This window comes from Hemiscyllium ocellatum, chromosome 9 (genome assembly GCF_020745735.1).
Source record: "Hemiscyllium ocellatum isolate sHemOce1 chromosome 9, sHemOce1.pat.X.cur, whole genome shotgun sequence".
Lineage (NCBI taxonomy): Eukaryota > Metazoa > Chordata > Chondrichthyes > Orectolobiformes > Hemiscylliidae > Hemiscyllium > Hemiscyllium ocellatum.
Genome location: NC_083409.1, coordinates 36,140,465 through 36,166,683, shown reverse-complemented (window position 1 = coordinate 36,166,683; position 26,219 = coordinate 36,140,465). Strand labels below are relative to the sequence as shown.

Below are 26,219 nucleotides of genomic sequence, written 5' to 3'. Positions count from 1 at the left end.
CTGGTCACAGGCCTCCAGTCTGAAAAACAACCCTCCACTACCACCCTCTGTCTTCTACCTTTGAGCCAGTTTTGTATCCAAATGGTTAGTTCTCCCTGTATTCCGTGAGATCTAACCTTGCTAATCAGTCTCCCATGGGGAGTCTTGTCGAACGCCTTACTGAAGTCCATATAGATCACATCTACTGCTCTGCCCTCATCAATCCTCTTTGTTACTTCCTCAAAAAACTCAATCAAGTTTGTGAGACATGATTTCCCATGTTCAAAGCCATGTTGAGTATCCCTAATGAGTCCTTGCTTTTCCAAATACATGTACATCCTCTTCCTCAGGATTCCCTCCAACAACTTGCCCACCACTGATATCAGGCTCACTGGTCTATAGTTCCCTGGCTTGTTCTTACCACTCTTCTTAAACAGTGGCACCACATTAGCCAACCTCCAGTCTTCCGGCACCTCACCTGTGACTATCGATGATACAAATATCTCAGCAAGAGACCCAGCAATCACTTAGTGAAGTTGTTAAATCTCTGTAATGGGTTTAAGCCTTCAGGAAATTCCTTCAAGGATTCTTAATTTTAAGCTAACAACAAAGAGACAACATGTGCTCAATAAACTGGAAAGTTGATCACTGATACGCCTGTTCCCTGGAGCTCAGTCAGCAAAACGTTTTATTTTTACAAGGTTCAGTCATGGGATGTGGATGTTGCTGCTTAGCTAATGTTTATTGCTGGTCCCTCACTGCTCTTGAGAAGGTGGTACTTCCATCCAGATGGAAAAATGCCTGGGTTAGATTCCAGTGTTTTTTACTGAGTTAACTGATCTTAGCTGTAGTGGATGCAAGCACTTCAATTAGCCTCAGCACATTATTAGCCACATTATCGAGTGGAACAATGACAATGTCCATGCTTGCTGCACAATGTAACCACTGGTAAAAAGGTTGACAGTCTAAATGAAATTAACTCTGATACCAATCACATTAGTCTATTATCCAAGGAAAAAAACTTAAGAACCGAAGTTGCAGGAAATCAACAACAAAATCAGAAATTATATGAAAAACTCAGCAGGTATGGCAGCATCTGTAGAGAGAAAGCAGGGTTAACATTTCAGGTCCAGCGACCCTTCTTCAGAACTGAGTTTTTCACTTCACAAATACTGCCAGATCTGCTGAGGTTTACCAGCAATTTCTGTTTAAGTTTCAATTGTCCAAGACTCCTGTCTTCAGGCTTGTTACTGCCTTTTAGTATGTGCTTCATATGTTAAAAATCACTCTGAATGTCACTCTTCAACAGTATGAGGCACAATGAGTGATTTGTGTGTCCTTGCAATGTGAAAGTGGATGCCAGCAGGATTATCTTCATCAGGAAGCTAATGCTGAACTAACTCTGGTGAACTGTACTGAGCATTTATTTTGAGATGCCAGTCCCATGCAAATCACATTCAGCACTTGCTTTCTGTTTCTCTCATCATTCATAAAGGTCAAGATGCCTGAGGGATTGTCAGCATTGAGATTTCATGAGCTTCCAGGTGTTTTGCTCACAGCTCTATTCCCATCGGTTCACTGAATTTTATGGACATGTTTCTCCTCAATGCCTTACCAGCAGGTGAAGAGGCCAGTCTGTCATCATTACTGCACTTTCTTGCCTATCTGTAACCCTCCACCTGACAGGGTTAATGAACTTGAGGTCAAATGGAGTTTCCACATTTTTCAGACTTTTCCATCCAGAGAGGTTTCTCACGTTAACTTCAAAATAAAATGCATGTCAACTACTTTTTGACACTGACATTGAATGACCACAGCATGACTTGCATGACAAAAGGGTAGACATGGAATTTTACTTCTCACAATACAATCATTGATTTTCCTGGCCACGTTCCTTATAACTAAATGACGTTCAAACAGGTAAGTTAGACTACGTGCTGTTGTACAGGGGCAAAGTGCTTTTCCATTTTTCTGAGGAAATGTCCAAAAGCACTCATACTTCTTCCACACCTGTAAATTGTACCTGTGAGAGTGGATAATGCTGTATGATCTCTGAAACAAACATCGAAAATAAAAAGGTGTTGTTTTCACAAATCCTGAGCTGCCTCTCCCCAGTCTCTTTTCATTGTCCTGGTTCACTTGTCATAGACTATGGTGCTTTCATCATCATGTACTGCACAGCCAGACCATATTAATAATGTAAGCACATCATTGATGTGAAGACAAACCACTTTGCACTGATATTATAGAGTTAAAATAACTTCAGAAAATGAAATACATTCTTCACTTGGAAAGATTCTGAGCAACAAAATTTAACAACTGATTATGGACACAATTGATGGCTTTATGATGTAAAAAAAACTTCTAAAATTATACACTGGTTTACATTCCAATGAATCGAGCTCAACATTAACAGGAAAGTTGAAGCCTTCGGGAGGGAGATTAATAAAACATTGTGAGTTAGGAGTATCAAAGGATACAAAAACAATGTAACTACAAGGTGTTGAGGTATTAATCAGCCATGATCAGGTTGAATGGGGCAATGGGTTTGAATGACAATCAAATCAAATCAAATTTATGCTAGGGTTTGAATGAATACATGACATTAAATATCTGTAAAGGGATATTTAGTCCAATGCATCTTTGCTGGACCCTCTGCTCCACATTAATCTGCTCCCACGCTACTTCTTCTCACCTGATCAGAATGTCCTGATGTTTTACCTATGTCCTGCCGCGACCTGTCATATCTGCCTCCATGGCAGTTGCCTCCAGTGCTCTTTCTAGTGCTATTTCCACATTTTAACTACTCATTAAGCAAAAAGAGTTGATCCTCGCTTTCTAATGAAATAGTAACTGCCTAATACTTGTCACATTAATTTTGGATTCCCTCACAAGTTAAAACACGTTCTCTGCATCAAACCTTTCAAATGCTTACATAACTTTAGAGACATGTGTCAGATCACTGCTTCGCGTTGCCTTACTGAGTAACAAAGCCCCAGCCTGTTCAGTCTTGCCAGTTGTGGTAAACCCTGTGTAAATCTTTTTGGCACTTTCTACATTGCTGCCACATGCCTTTTGTAATGAGTAGATGAAAACCGTTGCATAGTTCTCTTCAGGTAGTCTGCTATGAGCTCCTATAAGTTTAACACAGCCCCATAGCTTCTGAATTCCATTCACCTAGTTTGAAGAAACAACATAGGCATTCCCTTCCACTGTATTACATGTTGGGTGAGTAATTCTCATTTCCTAACTGTGGCTGCACTGCACAAACGCAGGGTTCTGGTTCAGAAGCTCCTGCTGTGGTGCAGGCCTCCCTCAGGACTCCATTTTGAATGGAGCACCCAGGCCATCTTAATTTGTCCTGTTAACTCATAATTGTATGATGATAACTGGATGAAACTGCACGATGTAAGATTACTCACTTTTAAAGTGTTGTTATTTTCAAAAATGAACAATTGGATTTTAGGTTCAAAGGAATCACAGATGTGATGTCATTGTAAAGATAGGAATTTTGAATGAGATTTCAAACACAAGTTTGGTATGTTTGCCTTCATTGGTCAGTGCATTGACTACAAGAGTTGGGAGGACATGTTGTGGCCGTACAGGATATTGGTTAAACCATTTTTGGAATACTGCGTGCAATTCTGGTCTCCCTGGTTCAGGAAGGATGTTATGAAACTTGAAAGGTCCAGTGAAGATTTACAAGGATGTTGCCAGGGTTGGAGGGTTTGAGCTGTATGGAGAGGCTGAAGAGGCTGGGTCTATTTTCCTTGGAGCGTTGGAGGCTGAGGGGTGACCTTATAGAAGTTTATAAAATCATGAGAGGCATGGAAAGGGTGAATAGACAAGGTCTTTTCCCTGGGTAAAAACAATGACTGCAGATGCTGGAAACCAGATTCTAGATTAGAGTGGTGCTGGAAAAGCACAGCAGTTCAGGCAGCATCTGAGGAGCAGGAAAATCGACGTTTCGGGCAAAAGCCCTTCATCAGGTCTTTTCCCTGGGATGGGGAGTACAAAACTAGAGGGCAGAGGTTTAGGGTGAGAGGAGAAAGATTTAAGAGGGACATAAAGGACAACTTTTTCACGCAAAGGGTGGTGCGTGTATGGAACGAGCTGGCCGAGGAAGTGGTGGAGGCTGGTACAATTACAGCACTTAAAAAGCATCTGGATGGATATATGAATAGGAAGGGTTTAGAAGGATATGGACCAAGTGCTGGAAAATGGGACTAGATTAATTTAGGATATCTGGTCGGCTCGGACGAGTTGGACCAAAGGGTCTGTTTCTGTGCTGTAGGTGAACCTACGACTCTAAGTGAAACTAGACAGAAACAAGTTTGCATTTTTAATTTAGTGAACCATTGATTCCTACTCAACCAGTTTGCAATCATGAAGTAAAATAAATTCTTCATGGATTTCTTGTTCAGTAAGAAAAGTAGATGATGAAACAGTATGTCGTTCTAGTTCTCTAATAATGTCAGCATTTGACACCCTGTGTGTGTTTTTGTGATTTATTTCTCTGAAACTTCGCTCAATATTTGGACAATTTAAACAGCATTTTGTTTTAAAATATATCATGGCCATTGCAGAATTTGTTTTTGCCCTTGTCAGTAAACTTACTCATTCTTTCAATGAGAACATGAACAAAGGTTTCAATATCCTCTTGTAAGGACTGCTGGGCCTTTAGGGGCACTGGGAGGTAGCCATAACGATTTCTGTTGCAAATGTACATCTGGATCTCTAAATAAAATTAAAAAAAATGTTGTTAAGCATTTGTTCTGGTTGGAGAATGATCAGTCTTCAAACAAAACTTATCCCAGACTGTGGGTCACAAAAGCAAGGCTGCAAATATCGTCCGATCCGAGAATGAAAAAGTTTTCATGACAGGACTGACCGACCTTCTTGGCCCTATTGTAGAACTGAACTGATTGGAATTTCCATTAATCTGTTAAAGTAACTGAAACAGAATTGATGGTAGTGACCCGAATTTGTAAAATTACAAAGCCTATCCTTACAATGCAGAAATTCTGACACAAACATTCAAAGATTTTCATGGAAATCCTTTCTTTTCCACCTTCAGAATGCTCCAGATTGCTTTACAATGAATGTTATGCAATTAAGCAATGCTGCATAGTTAATTTTGAAAGGAAGGAAAGTGTTAGCACATTTGAGCACAGAAAACCTACACAAAGAGAAATATTACCAGATAATTTGATTTGAAGTGTGGCGTGAGGAATAACATTTGACCATGACACCATTGTGATCTCCAATGTTCTTCTTCAAAATATTGCCATTGGAGTATTGAACACTACTTGCAGGAGCAGATGAGGCCGTTTTTTCACATCTCACCTGAAGTGACATCTTGGATTTTCAGCTCAGGTCTCTGTAAAGTGGGAATTGAACCACAGTGGGAGAAAGTGATGACTGCAGATGCTGGAGATCAGAGCTTAAAAAGGTGTTGCTGGAAAAGCGCAGCAGGTCAGGCAGCATCAAAGGAGCAGGAGAATCGACGTTTCAGGCATAAGCCCGAAGAAGGGCTTATGCCCGAAATGTCGATTCTCCTGTTCCTTTGATGCTGCCTGACCTGCTGCGCTTTTCCATTGAACCACAGTCTTCTGACATAAGAGTGGGAGTGCAGACCAATTACATTTCTTATTTATGTACAGTCATCTCCATTCATTGTCAGCCTGACATCAGTTTGCAATTCTCTAAGACAGAGTTTTCTCTGATCTGCTTACTGAAAAATTTTTGACTGGCAAATACCAAGAACTCCTAATTGTACAGGTGCACTGAAAAATGTAACCAATTGACTGATAGTAACTTTCAGTTGCCTTGAGGGTGTAAAAGATACTGCACAAGTGCAAACTTCTTCTTTACTTTCGATCAGTTAATGCTAGCTGTCGATGACATTGGTTCCATTCCAAACATTACTCAGGAGCTAAGATAACTGTTCAGGTAACAAGGCTTTGATGTGCTGCATCTATCTGCCTGACATTCAATTACAGAGCTGAGTGCAAATCATTAACCTGGAGTGTCATCTTGGACAAATTTAGTTCCTATTAATCTCCTCCTCCCCTAGGAAGCACAGTCCAATTGATTATTTATTGAAAAACATGCAAGTGCGCGCCTGGACTGGACAGCAAGTATTAGAAGTCCATCACAAGTAAGATGGTGGGGGGGGGGGCATTCATTATTGTCGTGGCGTTACTATACATTATATTCAATCAAATTATGGTTTGACCAGTTGGATATGGAACAATATGGTAGCTGCTGCTGGTCATTCTGCTACACTGCCACGATATGTATCAACACACTGGCGATATTCTCATGCTTGGTTTTATGGTAATGCCTTCCAGCATGGAGAGCTGTCCCCAAGTCTTAGTGCTTCCTCCCCATTTATGTGAAGATATCTGTCTTCAATATTCTGGAGGGATATATAAAGATAGCTTGCAATATGTCTTGCTCACTTAGATACCTTTGTCCAGGATCAAATAAGAGCTTTATTCATCACCAGCTGTTTGTTCCAGGTTCCCACATAGGTATAAGCCAAATGTTGCGTGCCCTGAACACAAATATTTAACAGAAGTCTCAGGACATGTATAAATATACCTTTTATATTAAAAACCAATTTGACACATTGGAAAAAGATCTAATAAAGAGAATACTATTTACAGCTGTGAATTTAACTGCTTAACCCTGCCTGGAAATGAATGAGAGAGTTAGACTGATCTGCTATTTGTAAATAAACAGATTGTGAATACTGTTCATATATTCCTGGTAACTTCCAGACATAATCGGGAGACGTTAACAAAACTTGTCATCAGTTCCATGGTACAGCATGCTGAATGGACAAAGGATTTGAGGGTTTTACTGAATAAATCTCTGAAAATACTTCGATAATGATTAGCAGCACTCAGATAACTTAATAAGCAAGAAAAATTTGCCAAAGTATTAATTTATCGAGATTAAATTGTTGTGACAAATGAATTTGTTTGGGTTCATTTGTAAATTTGGACACTTAATGTTGGAGGACATTACTGACACTTCATTAATAAGTGACATATATGATTTCAGGCATTGTGGGGTCATTTTGCAAAGGAAATTATGGAAATTAGGTTTATTTCCTAGAGTAATATTGGAGGACCAAACTAATTGCTAAGAACCCTGACCAAAGTTTAGGTGTGTACTTTTAAGGGCTCCAATTTTCCTGCTGCTATATGGAATGTTTAAACTCACAATGCAGAACAAGTATATTTTAATCTTTAATAGAAGTAATTGAAACCTAATTACTTTTTTTGCTGTTTCAATTTTCTAATCCATCAATCCTTTCAAAGATTCAATGGTTTCTGCCTCAACACAGCCTGTGGCAAAGCATTTCATGCTTCAACAACTATCTGCAAAGACATGTTATAAATTCATACCCCACAGCGTTAAATTGACGGTCCTCTCCTCACTGACCAGAGCTTCTTCTCTCTCGATGGTAGTCATGATCTGGTGGTGCTGGTGTTGGACTGGGGTGTACAAAGTTAAAAGTTACACAGCACTAGGTTAAAGTCCAACAGGTTTAATTGGAAGCGCTAGCTTTTAGAGCACTCCTTCATCCGACTTTTGAGCAGTATAAGATCGTAGGACACAGAATTTATAGCAAGAGTTTACAGTGTGAAATTATATATTGAAAAAGACCTGGATTGTTTGTTAAGTCTCTCATGTTTTAGAATGGGCATGTTGGTTTCAGTTCTTTCATACATAAATTCCAGAGCTTTCTTAAATTTACATTCTCAAGTGAACTTTAACAATAGGAGCCATGTTGGATGAGATAGGTTAAAGATAGTGCAGGATAGGCATGACCCATTGAAGGCAAAGGATAGGAAAGGCAAGATTTGTGAACCGTGGATGACAGGAAAAATTGTATGACTAGCCAAGTGGAATGGGAAGCGTACATAGGTCTAGGCAGATAAGAACAGAACGGACCCTGAAAAAATATTGGAAGAGTAGGACCTGTCTTAAATGACGAATCAAGTGGGCTAAAAGGGGTCATGAAATAACTTTAGTGAGCAGAATTAAGGAGAATCCCAAAACAATTTATTCTTATATAAGAAGCACGTGGGTAACTAGAAAAAGGATTGGTCCACTAAAAGATAATGAAGGAAGGCTGTATGTTGAACTTGAGAGAATGAGAGAGATTCTAAATGATTACTTTGCATTAATGTTCACTGAGGAGAGAAACATGATGAATGTTGAAATTAGAGATAGAAATTTGATTAGTGTGATCATGTTGGCATAAGTAGTGAAGATGTGTTGGATAGGCTAGAGGTTATTAAAGTGGACAAATACCTAGGACCGGATGGCATCTATCCCAGGTTGCTGAGGGAGGAAAGAGAGGAAATAGCTGGGGTCCTGACAGATATCTTTGTGGTATCCTTAAATACAAGTGAGGTGCTGTAGGACTGGAAGGTTGCTCATGTTGTACCCCTGTACAAGAAGGGTAGTAGGGATATTCAGGGAAACTACAGAGCAGTGAGTCTGACATCAGTGGTGGAAAAGTCACTGGAGAGGGTACTCAGGGATAGGATCTACCTATATTTAGAAAAGAATGGGCTTATCAGTGATAGGCAACATGGTTTTGTGTCAGGGAGATCATGCCTTACCAATTTAATAGAGTTCTTTGAGGAAGTGACCAAGTTGATCGATGAAGGAAGGGCTAGTAGTTGAAGGGAGTTTCTCGAAATGGAGAAAGGTGACCAGAGGTGTTCCGCAGGGGTCAGTGTTGGGGCCACTGTTATTTGTGATATACATATATGACCTGGAAGAGAGCACTGTTGGTATGATCAGCAAGTTTGCAGATGACACGAAGATTGGTGGAGTAGCAGAAAACATAAGGGACTGTCAAAGAATACAGGAGGATACAGATAGATTGGAGAGTTGGGCGGAAAAGCGACAGATGGAATTCAATCCAGACAAATGTGAGGTGATGCATTTAGGCTATTCTAATTCTAGAGCGAATTATACAATGAACAGAAGAGCCTTGGGAAAAGTTGATGGGTAGGGAGATCTGGGAATGCAGGTCCATTGTATCCTGAAGATTGCTGCACAAGTGGATAGAGTAGTCAAGAAGGCGTATAGTGTGCTTGCCTTCATTGTACGGGGTATTGAGTATAAGAGCTGGCAAGTCATGTTAAAATTGTACAAGACATTGGTTCGGCTGTGTTTAGAATACTGCATACAGTTCTGGTCGCCACATTACCAAAAGGATGTGGACACTTTGGAGAGGGTGCAGAGAAGGTTTATGAGGATGTTGCCTGGTATGGAAGGTGATAGCTATGAAGAGAGGTTGAGTAGTTTAGCTTTGATTTCATTAGAAAAAAGGAGATTGAGGTTTACAAAATCATGAAGGGTTTAGACAGGGTAGATAGAGATAAACTTTTTCCCAGGGTGAAGGATGCAATAACAAGAGGTCACGCTTTCAAGGTGAGAGGTGAAATGTTTAAGGGGGATACACGTGGCAAGTACTTCCCACAGAGGGTGGTGGGTGTCTGGAACACATTGCCAGCAGAGGTAGTAGAGATAGGCATGGTAGATTCATTTAAGGTGTGACTGGACAGATGCATGAGTAGGTGGGGAGCAGAGAGATACAGATGCTTAGCAATTGGGCGACAGGTTTAGACAGGTTTGGATTGGCTCAGGCTTGGAGGGCCGAAGGGCCTGTTCCTGGGCTGTAAATTTTCTTTGTTCTCTTTGTTCTTTGAGATAATGTGTTGAAGGTATGAGGTGTCCTGTGTGAGGCTGTCTGTGCCCCAATGTTTAGACTGATTCTAATCTAAAAAAACAGATTTACAGAATCTTACATGGATTCATGTAGTTTTTGAGCAAAATAAAATGTAATTCTGCAAGTACAAATTCACTCCACAAACTTGTGTGTGTGCGCGCACGTGGGTGGGTGTGTGCAGGGGAATATAAGTGTCTGTGAGAGAGTGTCTGAGTATCTGTGCCTGTGAGTGTGAGTGTGAGTGTGTGTACGCGCATGTAGTGCAGTAGGGTCACCTGTAGTGTGACATGAACCCATGAGATAGACACACACAAACACTCCTACACACACACTCCCACATGCACCCTTTCACAGACGTATATCCCTTTACACTCACACATACACACACTCTCTCACAGGCACTCATGCCTCCCCGTGCACAACCACCCACATGCATGCACACACATTTACGTTTGTGGGGTGAATTTGGACTTGCAGAATTACACTTTATTTTACTCAAAAACTGCGTGAATTCATGAAAGATTCTGTAAATCCCTTTTTCAGATTAGAATCAGTCTGAATATTGGGGCACAGACAGCCTCACACAGGCCAAGAAGGCACCTATTGTTAAAGTTCACTTGAGAATGTAACTTTAAGAAAGTTCTGGAATTTACATATAAAAGAACCGAAGCCAACATGGTCATTCTAAAAGATCATGATTTGGAAATGCCAGTGTTGGACAAGGGTGTACAAAGTTAAAAATCACACAACACCAGATTATAGTCCAACAGGTTTAATTGGAAGCACTAGCTTTCGGAGCGCTGCTCCTTCATCAGGTGGTTGTGGAGGACACATTATAAGGCACAGAATTTATAGCAAAAGTTTACAGTGTGATGTAGCTGAAATTATACATTTAAAATTACCTTGATTGTTTGTTGAGTCTTTCATCAGTTCGAATACCATGATAGTTTCATTTCTTTCATATGTAAATCACAAAACTTTTTTTACAAGTTACATTCTCAGATTAACTGTAACAATTGGTGTTCGCCAGGTAATATGTTGAAAGTGTTAGTCCCCGTGTTCTCTGACGGTGCCATAATGTTTAGACTGATTTTAATCTAAAAAGTGAGTTAACAGAGTCTTACATGAATTCATGCAGTTTTTCAGCAAAGGACAATGTAACTCTGCAAATACAAATTCATCCCACAAACATTTATGTATATGTGTGCATGTGTGTGTCTGGGGTGGGGGAGTTGTGAATGTAAGAGAGAGTGTGTATGTGTGTGTATGTGAATGTAAAGTATCTAAGTCTGTGAGGAGATGCATGTGAGAGTGTGGGAGTGTGTGTGTCTAGGGCGGGGGGTTGTGAGTGTCTGTGAGAAAGAGTGTATCTGTGTGTGTGTGAGTGTAGAGTGGTCTAAGTGTGAGAGGATGCATGTGTGAGTGTGTGTGTCTGTAGGGGTGTGTGTCTGTAGGGATGTGTGTAAGTGTCTGTGTGCATGCGTGTGTGTGTGTGTGTGTGTGTGTGTGTGTGTGTGTGTGTGTGTATAGTGTAATGGTAGTCATCTGTAATGTGACATGAACCCAAGGTCCTGGTTGAGGCCCTCCTTATGGGTAAGCAACTTAGTTATCAGCCTCTGCTCGGCCACTTTTCGCTGCTGCCTGTCCCGAAGTCCACCTTGGAGGATGGTCACCCGAAGGTCTGAGGTCAAATGTCCTGGATCGCTGAAGTCGGTGCTCTGAAAGCTAGTGTTTCCAAATAAACCTGTTGGACTATAACCTGGTATTGTGTGATTTTTAACGTTCTAAGAGACGAGAGACTTAACTAACAATCCAGGTCTTTTTCAATATATAATTTCAGTTAAATCACACTGTAAACTTTTGCTATAAATTCTGTGTCCTACAATCTTATACTCCACAAAAATCTGATGAAAGAGCAGCGCACCAAAAGCTAGTGCTTCCAAATAAACCTGCTGGACTATAACCTGGTGTTGTGTGATTTTTAACTTTCTTCTCTCTCCACATTGACCCAACTGAAAGCTTTTCAAATCTCCCACGCAGTAAGTAAGACAAACTGCTTTCCATTTATGCTGCCATTTAAAGTAAAAATCGCAAAGATGAAAAGCACACTGCTTATCAGGACGATCCAATGGACAGAGAAGCAATATGACAACTAACTTGTACAACAGGAGACCAGAAAATGTCAAAAATATACAACTCAGATGGCATGTATAGAGCCAGAAGACCAACTAAGGTGTAATTTTGAAGGAGAACCCTTCTTTGAAACTTTCAAAGGTAGGCAAACATTTAAGACCATAAGACATAGGAGTAGAAGCAAGGCCATTCAGCCCATCGGGTCCACTCTGGCATTTAATCATGGCTGATGGGTGCTTCAATTCCACTTACCCGCACTCCCCCCAAAGCCCTTAATTCCTTGTGAGATCAAGAATTTATCAATCTCTGCCTTAAAGACACCCAGCGTCCCAACCTCCACAGCGCTCCGTGGCAATGAATTCCACAGGCCCACCACTCCCATTTGGGGGAAAACAAGGGATGAAAAGAGGAGGCAATGTAACAAGAGATGTGTGATCACATAACAGAGCCACAGTAGCTGAATACTGGTGGGAATTTTGTTTTCCCTCAAACATTCCTGCTCGACATTGCGGCAATGAAATATTCCAATCTTATACAACTTGAATCTCAGATTGAAACATTAAATAACCTGCATTTTCATGTTGTGATGTTTTAGAGACAGCCTTCATTCTTTTTGCCATAATGGTTTGTGATTGGAGTTGCCCTACCCAGTCAAAAGAAGAAGTCAAAAAAGGGGTTTTCCTTCCAACTAGTTTGCAGTATCCCAGCTGTTGAACATCTTATCCAGAGTTTTTTTGAATATGTAACAAAGAGGATTGATGAGGGCAGAGCGGTGGATGTGATCTATATGAACCTCAACATGTTTGACAGAATTCCTCATGGGAGACTGGTTAGCAAGGTTAGATCAGATGGAATATCGGGAGAACTAGCCATTCTGATACAGAACTGGCTCGAAGGTAGAAGACAGAAGGTGTGGACGGTTTTCAGACTGGAGGCCTGTGGTGTACCACAAGGACCAGTGCTGGGTCCACTGCTTTTCGTCATTTATATAAATGATTTGGATGTGAACATAGGAGACATATTTAGTAAGTTTGCAGCCAACATCAAATTTGGAGATGTAGTGGACAGTGAAGAAAGTTACCTCAGCGTACAATGGGACCATGTTCAGATGGGCAATTGGGCCGAGGAGTGGAAGACGGAGTTTAATTTAGATAAATGGGAAGTGCTGCATTTTGGAAAGGCAAGTTAGGGCAGTACTTATACATTGAATGGTAAGGTCCTGGGAGTGTTGCTGAAGAAAGAGACCCTGGAATACAGGACACAGTTCCGTGAGAGTCGTGAGGGAGTTAGAATAGTCAAGAAAATGTTTGGTATGTTTGCCTTTATTGGTCAGAGCAGTGAGTATAGGAGTTGGGAGGTCATGTTGCAACTGCATAGGACATGAGTTAGGCCATTTTTGGAATACTGGGTGCAATCCTGGTCTCCTTCCTACAGGAAAGATGTTGTGAAACTTGAAAGGGTTCAGAAAAGATATACAAATGTTATGAAGTTGTGAGTGTACTATACGTTTAAGAGAGTGACAAGGTAGCAGGGACAGCACCAAGCATTCTCAATAAAATACAATGTAACATGTGGTCCAGTTACTGGGGTAGCTAGGGTAGCTGGTTGTCTGGAGCCAAAAACAGATTTTAATTAGATCATTCAGCTTAAATTTAACCCAAAAATACCAAACTCCACACCAATTTGAACTTAGTATTTTGACAATCTTAAAAGCCAATGAAACAATCCGATGCTTTGGGGGTATAAGACCACGGAAAATTGAACAGTTGGGAGGAGAACCACCAAGCCAGCGTGTAGAGACCGCCCGAAAAATAGCTCTCTTAATCGATCAGTAATCTGTGAAGCAGAATCCCAAAGAAGAAAAGAAGACAGGAATACAGAGAAGAACCTACAGGTGCCTGGTTTTGAGATAAGGTTTATTTTATAAATCTCAATCGGGAGTTTTATTGGACTAGTATCATAGAAGGGGAAGGTAAAAGATAGGTTAGAGGAAGGAGTTGTAAATAGTTCTTAGATATTTATTCTCTGTTATATTTTAAGAAACAAAGTTGTTAATTTTTACTTTAACTAGTTCTTGGCCTATTGAATTTTCACAGATTACTGTATGGGATAAATCTTTTCTGCGTTACTGGGGTAAATTGAGCCAGGAGGGTTTACCCTGTGTCGTAACACAAGGATGTTGCCAGGGTTGGAGGGTTTGAGCTTTCAGAAGAGGCTGAATAGGCTGGGGCATCAGAGGCTGAGGTTTATAAGGTCATGATGGACAAGGATAGAGTAAGTAGACAAAGTCTTTTCCTTGGGGAGATGGAATCCAAAACTAGAGGGCATAGGTTTAGGGTGAGAGGAGAAATACTTAAAAGGTATCTAAGGGGCAACCTTCTCATGTAGACAGTGGTACGTGTATGGAATGAGCTGCCAGAGAAGTGGTGGAGACCGGTACAATTACCACATTTAAAAGTTAAATATTACATAAAACCAGTAGATTTATAGTAAATTCTGTGACCTATGATCCTGTCCCTCCAGCTAACTGATGAAGGAGCAGCGGTCCAAAAGTTTGTACTTCCAAATAACCTGTTGGACTATAACCTAGTGTTGTGTGATTTTGACCTTTGTCCACCTCAGTCCAACACTGGCACCTTCACCACATTTAAAAGTCATCTGGATAGGTATATGAATAGGAAGCATTTCAAGGGATATGGACCAAATGCTGGCAAATGGGATGAAATTGATTTAAGATATCTGGTTGGCATGGACTTGAAGCGTCTGTTTCTGTGTTGTATATCTCTATAACTCTCTGACACTGAAGCCATGTTGACTATCCCTAATCAGTCCTTGGCTTGCTGAATACACGTAAATCATGTCCTTCAGGATTCCCTCCAACAACTTGCCCTCTGAAGTTGCGTAAAACTAATCAGAGGATCTATGGGTGAGCAACAAATGTTAGACTTGGCAGTGACACCCAAATCCCATAAAAGAGTGACAGAGTAAAGATTTTAACAGCAATAATAAATGGTCTACTTTAGCTTTGAAACAATTTCCAGGGAGCTGTTCACTTGAAAGTGGAGCTTGTGATGCAGTGTTCATCTCCATATTTAGTTGGAGAAAACTTTTACTCATCTAGTACTGGATGTTGGACAAGCTGTCTGACAATTTTACATACAGTGGAAGGGTCAAAGCAAGTGGCTCTGAAGTAGACTAATTGTCAGGTTACAACTTGCATTTTTGGAAAATATTGCTGTGATTAAAACCTACAGGTTAGAACCAGGAATGGGCTGAGGGTAGATGCTCGGGGGATTTCAGAGACAACTGCAGAACAGTTTGAAGAAAAGTCATTGCAGGCAATTCTCAGGCTACAATTACATAGATAAAGAATCAGAGAATTGAGATGGAGTCGGGCGATTTGGGTAGGGGAATGATTAAGTAGATCAGTAACTGCACAAATGTTGTGATGAATGAGGAGCCAAAGGCTAGGTTGAAAATTTGGCATCACCTAGTGAAATAGACCAATCTTTGTTCATTACATGGCCTTGTAGCACTATGACAGTTTCATCTTAAACAAAGCTTTTGTCTTCTTTCCTTCTGTGTTGTAAAGAAGTGCTACAACTGATCCATAATGGATTAGCGCAAAAAAGTGCATTTCAGAAAAATAACAGATGATCATCTGTTTGTAGTTACTCAGGTACACTGCCATTATGTGATAAATTTTCTGTCAGTGTTTAAGGGTAGCTAGCATAATTGTAGTGAGTATATTCCTAATGATCTCCAACTGCTACTATAGTACAGTTGTATCTCGAGGGAGTGTAGTCATTTTCTTTGCAACCATGTTATGATTGAAAGAATAGTTGCTGTCAGCAATGGAATAATGACTTTAGTCCTTGAGTACTGGGCATATTGATGCTGAGTAGGAATCAGCTTGCATATTTTTAATGTTGTTCACTACAGGAGAGTTTCCATCAGCAGGCCTGCACTGTTCTGGTATTAAGTAGCAGGGGGGAGAAAAAGTTCCCTTCCATGAATTAACAAAACATCCAAAAATGCAAGTTTCTCAATATGGGACCACAGCGAATGATCTGCAACTCTAAACATAAAAAGCAAATGACACAAAAATCCAAGGGATGATACAACTCACAGTAAGGTTTTCAATGTTCTAGCTCAGTTAACATGAAAACATAGAAAATAGGTGCAAACATAGTCCACTTAGCCCCTTGAGCCAACTTCATGGCTCAATATGATCATGTGTCCAAGGAGCAGGAGAATCGATGTTTCGGGCATGAGCCCTTCTTCAGGAATGTTCTGAAGAACAGGATTCTGAACAGCAGGATTCCTGAAGAAGGGCTCATGCCCGAAACATCGATTCTCCTGCTCCTTGGATGCTGCCTGACCTGCTGCGCTTTTCCAGCAACACATTTTCAGCTCTGATCTCCAGCATCTACAGTCCTCACTTTCTCCTCAATATGATCACAGCTGATCACCAACTTAGTACCTTGCTCCTGTTTTCCCACATTGCTCTTTGACACTTTTAGACCTAAGAATTATATCTAACACCTTCTTGAAAATAGTAACTGATTTTACTTCAACTGTTTTCTATGGCAGAGAATACCATAGGCTCGCCATTCTCTGAGTAAATAAATTTCTCCTCAACTCAGTCCTAAATGGCCAACCCTGTATCCTTCATCAGTGGCTCTAGTTGTGCATTCCTCCACCATCAGGAACACACTTTCTGCATTTACCTGGAATGGTCCTGTTAGAATTATATAGATTTCTATGAGTTCAAAATCCCCCAAACAACTACCATCTTCTCAGCTCTGGTGAACATAGTCCTAACAGATTCAGTCTCTCTTCATATATCAGTCCTTGCATCCTAGGAATCAGTCTGGTAAGCCTTAACTGCACTCCCCCACAGATAGAACATTCTTCCTCAGACAAGGAGACCAAAATTACACACTATACTTCAGGTGTGTTCTCACCAAGGCCCTGTACAATTACAGCAAGACATCCCTGCTGTTATATTTGAATCCACTCGCTTCGAAGGCCAACATACAGTTCGCCTTCTTCACTGCCTGCTGCATCTACACACGTAGTTTCAGCAATTACACGAGCACCCAGGTCTCACTGCATCACCTCCTTTCCCAATCTATTACCGTTAAGATAATAACCCGCCTTCCCATTTTTGTTACCAAAGTGGATAACCTCACACTTATTCACATTATACTTCATTTGTCATGCATTTTCCCACTCATTCAACTGTCCAAATCACACTGAAATAAATTTGCATCCTTCTCATAGCACACCTGCCCACCCAATTTTATGTCAATAACACCGCCTGATCCTCAAACACGCAGCTTCATTCAATTGTGATGTGACTCTTAAGCATGTACAAACATTTCGGCATAGTGCTCAGCCTCCATGATCACTGGTTTTAAACAGAAGTATACAGTACAAATCTTGGGTTGTCTTGAGAACATGACCTAAAAGAAGTTCTGTGATTTACATATTAAAGAACCAAAACTAGCAAATCCACTGTAGAAGATGAAAGACTTAAGTCTATGTTTGTCCAATATATCATTGCAGCTGCATGACACTGAAATCTTTTGCTATACATTCTGTCTCATGGTCCTGCTTCACAACCACCTCATTAAGGAGCAGCACTCCAAAAGCTAGTGCTTCCAAATAAATCTGTTGGACTGTAATCTGGTGTTGTGTGATTTTTAACTAAATCCAAAGGGTTAAACTAAATCTTCATCATGTATTAGGCACAGCTGGGGTCTAGTGGCTGATAATCAATGCCACCCTTTAGGATGATGGTGTGGCCTTAAAAAAGATGTACAGCTGAAAGACCGCATTATGTGGAGAAATTAGAGGAACTAGTTGAAAGGTTAAAGGGAAGATTCAATAGCAATATTATGAAGGGTTTTGGGAGAGTAAATAAAGAGAAATATTTTCCATAACAGAAGAGTTGGTGACCAGAAGACAGAGATTTACATCAACTGGCAAAAAAAAAGAACTGAGGCAACATTTAGAATTTTTTTTTACAGTGAGTTGCTATGATCTGGAATGTGCTGCTTAAAAGAGTGATACCAGAATCTTCAACAATTACTTACAAAGGGGAATTGATTCAATACTCGGGAGGCAAAATATTAACAGAACGTGAGGAAAGCATAGGACAGTAACTGGCTACATTTACAAAAAAGACTTGCATAAACACAATCATCCCCATCTATAGTGTACCATTCTATACGTTGAAATATAAGACGGATTAAAATATTAGTCATTCAACAGTTCTATGCACATGTGTAAAGCTTAAGGGAGAAGAAGAGGGAAACTTATGGTAAAGAGATGTTCACAATAATCACTTTTTTAAGGTTTGGAGGAGCCGGTGTTGGACTGGGGTGTACAAAGTTAAAAGTCACACAACACCAGGTTATAGTCCAACAGATTTAATTGGAAGCACTAGCTTTCGGAGCGCTGCTCCTTCATCAGGTGGTCATAGAGTATAAGATCATGGGACACAGAATTTATAGCAAAAGTTTAAAATGTGATGCAACTGAAATGATATATTGAAAAAGACCTGGATTGTTTGTTAAGTCTCCCATCTTTTAGAATGACCATGTTAGTTTCAGTTTTCTTCATATGTAAATCCCACAACTTTTTTTTAAAAGTTACATTCTCAAGTGAACTTTAACAATAGATGCCATGTCAGCTCAGATAGTGCATTCAAGGTGTCCCAATGTTCGGACTGATTCTATTTCTAAAAAAGGGATTTACAGAATCTTACATGGATTCATGCAGTTTTTGAGCAAAATAAAATTCTGCAAGTACAAATTCACCCCACAAACTCTTAAAAAAGTTTTTAAAAGTGATTTTTTAAAAAAGCTAGCACTTTTTAAAACCAATGTACAGCTAGCACTTTTTAAAAATAAAAATTGCTTTATACTTAATACTCAGATTTTAATCCCTGAGTAACATCTATAATTAGTGTAACCTTTGAAGCATTTTCAATAAATATATACAAATGCTCTCACGCAGAAATTGAAATCGAAGTCTAATTTTCCATGATCTTTCAAAGAAAATAAATGACCAGCAGGCAGTTTTCATAAAATAACAAGAGAATAGATTTGTAAATATTTTAGGAATTAACCTTATTTAATGTGAGAAACTCATAATGCATTCTTTAAATCACAGAACACAAATACTTACAGCACAGTGGAGGCTATTTCACTCATTTTACCTGTGCCGGACGAAAAGTATTTTTCGAGACTAAACTCACTTTTCAGTTTTCGCTTGATAGGTTATGATGCTTGGAGTGCAAGAGACAGACAGTTCAGCCTTATGCAGAGGTACCAGTGTACAGTGGCATCAAAGGCAGAAACCCTCCAAACTCTGACATTGTGCAATGTTAACACTCCTGAGTTCAAACAACACACAGAGCTAACACGCCCGAGGTCAGATTATACACAGCATTAACATTGCTAAGTACTAACTAAAAGCTGACTTTTATGGTGCCATTTGTTTTTAATGCCATTTATTTTAGCCAAGTAGGAACCTAAATGCAGAAGGTTTCCATAGCAACAATCACCATGGATCTCTAATGCATGAAATGTGTCAAACACATGCCAGATTTTCTAAATGATCAGGACGCTCGATGATACTGCAGAGAACAGGACTGGGCAGGACGTGCCAGCAATCAAACTGCTGAATGTCTTCAGTAATCTCCCAACGATTGAAAATCCAAGGAAAATGCTGGAAAAAAGCATGTAACCTGACACCATCTACCAGCAACATGTTTCCCAAGGTTATGAGTCATTATAATGAATGACATTTCTTATCCCGGAGGAATTTTTTGGTTGCAGGACTTAATTAGAAGAAAAGCAATCACTAACCCTTGCTTTTGAAGCAATTAATCATCCAAATTTTAACTTGAACTTTGATCAGCATGTTCTCTAAGGAATGTTTTCAAATAGCTGAACACAGTCATGAGATGAAAATGTAACGCTCTCGTCACATTCATTTGTTTTGTCATATTAAAAAAGATGCAATAATTTTATTACAGTGTTTACATTAATTATTGGGTCATTCACTTCCACAAATGCACACCTGGAAGCCTTTTCATGGGTTATCCTACCTGCAACTGCCTTACCAGCTCACACATGTTTATAATAAATAGTTACTTGGTAGTACATAACATTGAGCATCGCTAAAGGAAGAGACACGCTATTTGAAGCTTTTTTTGTATTCATCGGGACAGAATTTCAAAAAGACCAGATTTCAAAGGGAGCAATAATTTAGCCTGCAGAAGGCGAGAGTGCTGCTTAGTTGGCAAGTGGACTAGTAAGCAAAATGCCATGGGGAATGCACCAGGGAATGATTACATTCCTAAATTCTTAACAATAAAAACAGAAGTGATCAAGGAAAACAAATGAAAACTCTCATTTTTTCTCCTGGTTTGTTTGAAGCAGTGTCCCAATCTTTAATTCCTGACAAATTAATTACTGGTCAATTAACAACAGTAACATGGAGAGAGAACCACCTCAGACTGGGTCCATGGTGTCTCAGCATCACTGCTGTCTACTTCAAATTTCCTGGGTACCAATGCATCTTTCATGGAGTCTGTAGAGGGGAGATTAGGAAAGCCACAAGTGGAATGACAACTGCAGATATCAACCCTGGTCTTTCGGAACTAAAACATGTGATGATGCTATCACTTATTGTAAGGCAGACCTGCAGAACTGTCTCGAAGAAAATAAACAATTTATGAGGCCTTGGTTTTTTTTAAAAAGTTGGAACAATGGAAGCAGCCTCGGTGTGGCCAGCTCCCTCAGACCAGGCTTTCTGGTTTTTAGATTGAGCTTTAAGCAGAAGCTCTTGGGGTCTCAAAAGAATTGGAAGCTTCAGTGAATGCTTCCGAGCTGCAATTCTCTCTGAACCTTCTCTTGCTGTTTTTTTCTATCTGGTTTGGAGAACTGCAGGTGAGAATCTGTGTCCCTTTTTGCTATGGGGTGCATTTATGGGATGATTGGATTAGATTAGATTAGATTAGATTAGATTAGATTATTTACAGTGTGGAAACAGGCCCTTCGGCCCAACATGTTCACACCGACCCTCCGAACAGCAACCCACCCATACCCATTCCCCTACATTTACCTCTTCACCTAACACTACAGGCAATCTAGCATGGCCAATTCACCTGACCTGCACATCTTTGGAATGTGGGAGGAAACCGGAGCACCCGGAGGAAACCCACGCTGACACGGGCAGAGTGTGCAAACTCCACACTGACAGTTGCCCAAGGCGGGAATTGAACCCGGGTCTCTGGATATGTGAGGCAGCAGTGCTAACCTGTCACTATGTTGGAACAGTTAATTAGTAATAGGTATTGTATCTTTTGCTTCGTTTTCTAACAGTTGTTATTTTAAATTCCTCTTACTTTTGTTTGAATTTAAATATAGCGTTTAACTAAATTGTGTTTTGCATAACGTCAAGTAGTTTGACCAGTCACATTATATCTGGAATACAACACTTCACATCTACCTTTAAAATAAGAAAACGTTAGTGTCTAGGCTACCAACTTAAAATATTTTGTGGGGGTCTGGTCTGGTCCATAACAACAGTATTTTTGACTGCAATGGACTCATTGGCATCAATTTCAACAAATGAAGAATGAATTTAAACAAGTTGCATTTACCTGTGGAAATCCTGTGGCATTCTACCCTGGAGTTACACTCACACAGTGGCTAAATAGGTTGACTACCAATCTGCAAATCTTTCCCACATCCATCAATGGCAGGTAGTAAGAGAGGGCAAGATCCCCGTTCAGCCATATGATGGAAAGAAGAATCACAATCACTGTTTCAGGCTGCACATCTATGACTCTAAGTGTCCTTAGACACCTCTTGTCCAATACGTGGGATGCATTGCACTCTTTAAAGTTGGAGAAACTTCAGACCATGGATAACGTATTTCAAAAATCTTGGAAGGATTCATTAGAGTAAGATGATAGTAAATCTCTGGCAGAGCTTCATCTCCACTCACTGTGATCTGAATAAACACTTTCACAATGTAAGCATGAATACATGTTTATGATTTGTCTTTATATAAACTATGCACTATAATCCGTTTTAATCAGGTGCTACTTGGTAAAATAATACTTCCAAGTTTTAATTGTCACATTTTTACAAATAAGAGTTTTCTGAAGATAGTTAAAAATTGACAACACCCCAGCAGGCATCTGGCCAGCTTCTTAAATTACTGGCAATAGTAAACTCTAAGTTGCATGTCAGGCAAATTATACATCTATAAATTATACAATATGTAGCACGGATACAGGCAAAAGAGATTGCTCAGTCAAACAAGCCACAGTGTAAAATTAATACATCTTGCTAGACACCGGGGAGCTGAACTTAGCAGTTGTAGGATTTCTACATGTTCATTGTCCACTCTTGAAGCAATTTACTGATGAAAATGACAATTGCATTAGAAATTATGTTCCACAGAAAACATTTGCAGCTATTCACCTGTTCATCATTTATGACATTTATCATTTGTGAGGAGCTCTCTATTTTAAAGAGTTAAGAATTACCAGCTACTTTGCAGGAAAATGCAAAGACAATGATGTCATCGAATGCCCAGGTGTAGTCGGGGTGTGGAGGGTAGAATGCCAGCTTTTTCGTAGCTTCCCTACGCAGGTCAATGAGGAAGGTGGAATGCACCATAGGAACAGGATAACAACCCTTATGCTTCCATTCTCGGATTGGAACATAATCAGGAGTCCGCCTGTAGTATCCCTGAATGGAAACAGAGACAAAAAAACAACCCTGACTGAAAGAAGCAAAACGGAGCAAAATGATTGCGACTGAGGTGCAAGAGTGTCCTTGTAACTCCATCAGAGGTGATCTCATGCTGCATGAGGATGAAGTGAGTCCTGTATGTAATGTAATTGCCCTTGGTGTTGGAGGTTCATTTGGCTTCATGTAGTTTTGTAAGGGGAAAAATCTAGGATCGCATGCGTGGTAAAGGTAATGTAGGAAATCCTTCAGGTTTATATGCACATCATACTTAGAATGTCATATGCCACTTGTGTGTTATATAAAACTTGATAACCATAAGACCATAAGACATAGGAACGTATGCAAGGCCATTCGGCCCATCGAGTCCACTCCGCCATTTAATCATAACCTTAAAACAGTCCCGAATTTAAGCCTATCATATCAAACAGGAAGGGCAATGATGGTTGGCCTTAACATATTTTATGTAATAGAATTCGTGGTTTCAAAGCTTGTATTTTCCTAAGAAAGGCACTAATTATGAAAAGGTAAGAGAACAGAAACTGACTATCAGTCTTCAATCCAACTAAGACTGAAACCAAGACTGGAAGTCAAAACTACCTAGGAAAGTGAAACTGGCTGAAAGCATGTATTAAAAAGTAACAAAGCTCAGATAATGATCTTCGAGGTGTAATATAGGCAGGCTGAAGAAGGTGGTAGCTCAATCCAAAAGCTGGGAATAATCAAACATACACATGTTGCAGTTGTGTCAGATACGTGAAGATAATATTGATGGGCCTTGGCTATACAGAATATCATAACCAGAGTCAAGGAGCGTCTGCAGACATAAGCCATTTTGGTTAAGATTTTGCCAATGGAACTCAAATTGATTGCGCACTGCTTTTGACTGGGGATTAGATGGAATCCGAGAAGATAAGAAGCTGAAATTTTTCATGAACAATAGTGATTTGAAGGACTTTGTGACTGAGATTGGTGAAAGATATGCTGAGCCAGTTTGTAACACTTGCCTTAATTGAATCTGTCATTTAAAGTGTGATTTCTAGTTCTCATTTGACCATAATCCGCCTGCTGACTTCTGTTTATTTATGTTGTTTTCTGGGTTTAAGAATATGGATGCTTGTCAAAGGTGTTTGTCTGATGGTTGTATAGTAAAAATGTTTTAATAGTGGAAACTTGTGGTCTTCATTCTTTCAGTCCTGTGAATCAAAGAGATTTCTGATTTGTTTGCTAAAGCAAATTACTGCTCTCAATCGAGATTGTCATTAATTAAGCCTCAGATATATTCAACCCTTTATCATTTACATGGTAGAGGATACTGCAGCAATTGCTATCCACAGCATACAGTATGTTTGAATTCATTTCAGCAGCATAAGGAAGGATTAACCAGGAGTGGTAGTAAGGAGGGGCAGAAGCTGCCCTTTTCAAAAGTGGATATAGATAGCTGCTAACTTTTATTCATTAATGTAGACTGGTTAATACTGCCCAGAAAATGCTGATCACCCATGAAATGTTGGAAGTTGGCAAATACATTATCAGTAATACATCTCATATTTTTAACACATCTGATCCCAAGGAGGAAGGTATTGTTAGTAAACGTGATTAAGGACAAGCTGCACTGGTTGTGTCAAGCCAACTGTTCTAATTCCTTAGCAACTTAAATGAAATGAAAAGGTTACAAACCTTTGGATGTGTATGCACCAACCATGAAGTGAAAAACATACTGAGGAATATCTCTCGGAACTCAATAGGAATGAGCTATGATGGACTGGGTTAATGTGATAGCAGTTCACTTTGAGAACCTGGATTCAAATCCAACTCTGGCTGATTGACTGAGTGCCTTGCTTTGCTTACTATATGGACTGAAGTGAAATTAGTTTGTGCAATCTCAAGAAATATCCTATTGAGTGAGAGACTATTATTAGCTATCGTTGTGATTAACAACTGATTGAAGAGGGATCAAGAATAATTGGTCTAGGAATTAAAAGGACCAGGTCCTTTATAGGAACAAAGCAGGTAGATGTGGATGACATACCAATTAGATTGTTTTATCTGCTGTGTTCTTGCGAGGAGTAAAAGTTCACAATAGTGATGGCCCTCTTCTGTCCCCAGGATCAAGTATATGTTACCTTTACATCTATCCTCTATTGTACTTGAGCAGGACTTGCAGATGTAAATTCCTGTACCTTTTACAGTATACCATGTGATTGTAGTCTCATCTACATTGGGGAAAACAAGTTGCAGACTACACACTGACTTCAACAGATGTCAAGCCCATTTCAAATACAGTGCATCAAACAAGTCAGCTGTCCCCAAACATTCTGAACTTAATAATCGCTACAGCTAATGCTCCAGACTTACCCAATACAGACTGCCATACAAGGACCATCAGGGATGCCATGGTGATCTACCAATACCGCAACTGCCCTCCCAAGACTGAGTGTGACCTTCCTATCAGTGACATCTGATTACTCAAGAAACACGTTAACATCAATTCTGCACAGTCAATCAGTCCACAGCGAGAATGCTAATATGTACCAGCCTATTACAAGCATAATAGCCTGACAGATGAACAGTAATGTCCTGCTCATATGGTCATCCCCCACTATATAAAACTAGTCTGGTAAAGTAGACTGACTGAAATGTTGGGACTCACCAGTTCTCCCAAGGAGCTCATTTAAGATAACCTTTATTTAGAGCAAACTATCCATTGAGGAAGACAAATTACATGGACTGTATATTACTGCTTTATGAATACCTTCAAACAACACTTATCATTAAACTTCTCTGAATGTCTCAGGAACATGAAGTTTGGGATTTTTCTGAGGAATCTTCCAATCATAGTAACTTATGCTTTTAATGGCAAAGTATGAGAGACTATGAGCTGATTGGTTCTGATACATCAACTTGGCAATGAAGATGGGAATTTATCTTCTTCGGGTCTGAGTCAGCAAATACAGATTGGCTGCATGGACAATTGGTGCAACTATGCAATGTAGAAGTGTCACACAGAGTGATGTCAATGGCCAGCTATCGTCTGAAACCTGGTGCTGGCACTTCGTTGGCATGTTGCGATGCTGAACTAAGAATAATGCCATGCGGTGATTGAGCAACCACTCCATGCAATGACTATCATTCCAGGGGAAAAAAAAGGAAAGATCAAAGAGTAATTGATACTCATTTGCTGATCCCACCAAATGGTTCCCTTTCCCACATTCTGATTCGATTTACGATTTATTCTAGTCTTTAGTTAAGGAATATGTTGTACTTACACAATGCCATTCATAACCTCAGATCATCCCAAAGTGATTTGTAACAAATTAAATATTTTTTGTGATGTAAAGTCACTGTTGTATCATATAGAAATATAGGGCACAATTTACTCAAGGCTAGCTCCAAGAAACATCATGTGATAATGACCTATTCATAGCATCAACAGTTGCCCTAATGGGATTATGTTGTTTCAGTCAATGGCAAGAATGTAGAACTTGCTGTCACATGGAATAGTTGAGGTAATTAACACATGAGCTGGAGATGCTGGTGTTGGACTGGGATGTACAAAGTTA

At 39.8% G+C, this 26,219-nt stretch overlaps 1 protein-coding gene across 4 annotated transcripts in view; it reads right to left on the bottom strand.

Annotated features, from left to right (window-relative positions):
• LOC132818958 (procollagen galactosyltransferase 2-like) overlaps nt 1-26,219 on the bottom strand; it is a 187,623-nt gene that overhangs the window by 34,199 nt on the left and 127,205 nt on the right. For 3 of the 4 annotated variants that reach the window (XM_060830126.1, XM_060830124.1, XM_060830127.1), the window contains exons 5-6: nt 22,452-22,656; nt 4,597-4,716 (exon numbers count right to left, since the gene is read on the bottom strand). In XM_060830126.1, coding sequence (XP_060686109.1) covers nt 4,597-4,716; nt 22,452-22,656 — 325 coding nt within the window. The remainder of the gene's footprint in view (nt 1-4,596; nt 4,717-22,451; nt 22,657-26,219) is intronic. The other variant, XM_060830125.1, reaches the window with a different exon arrangement.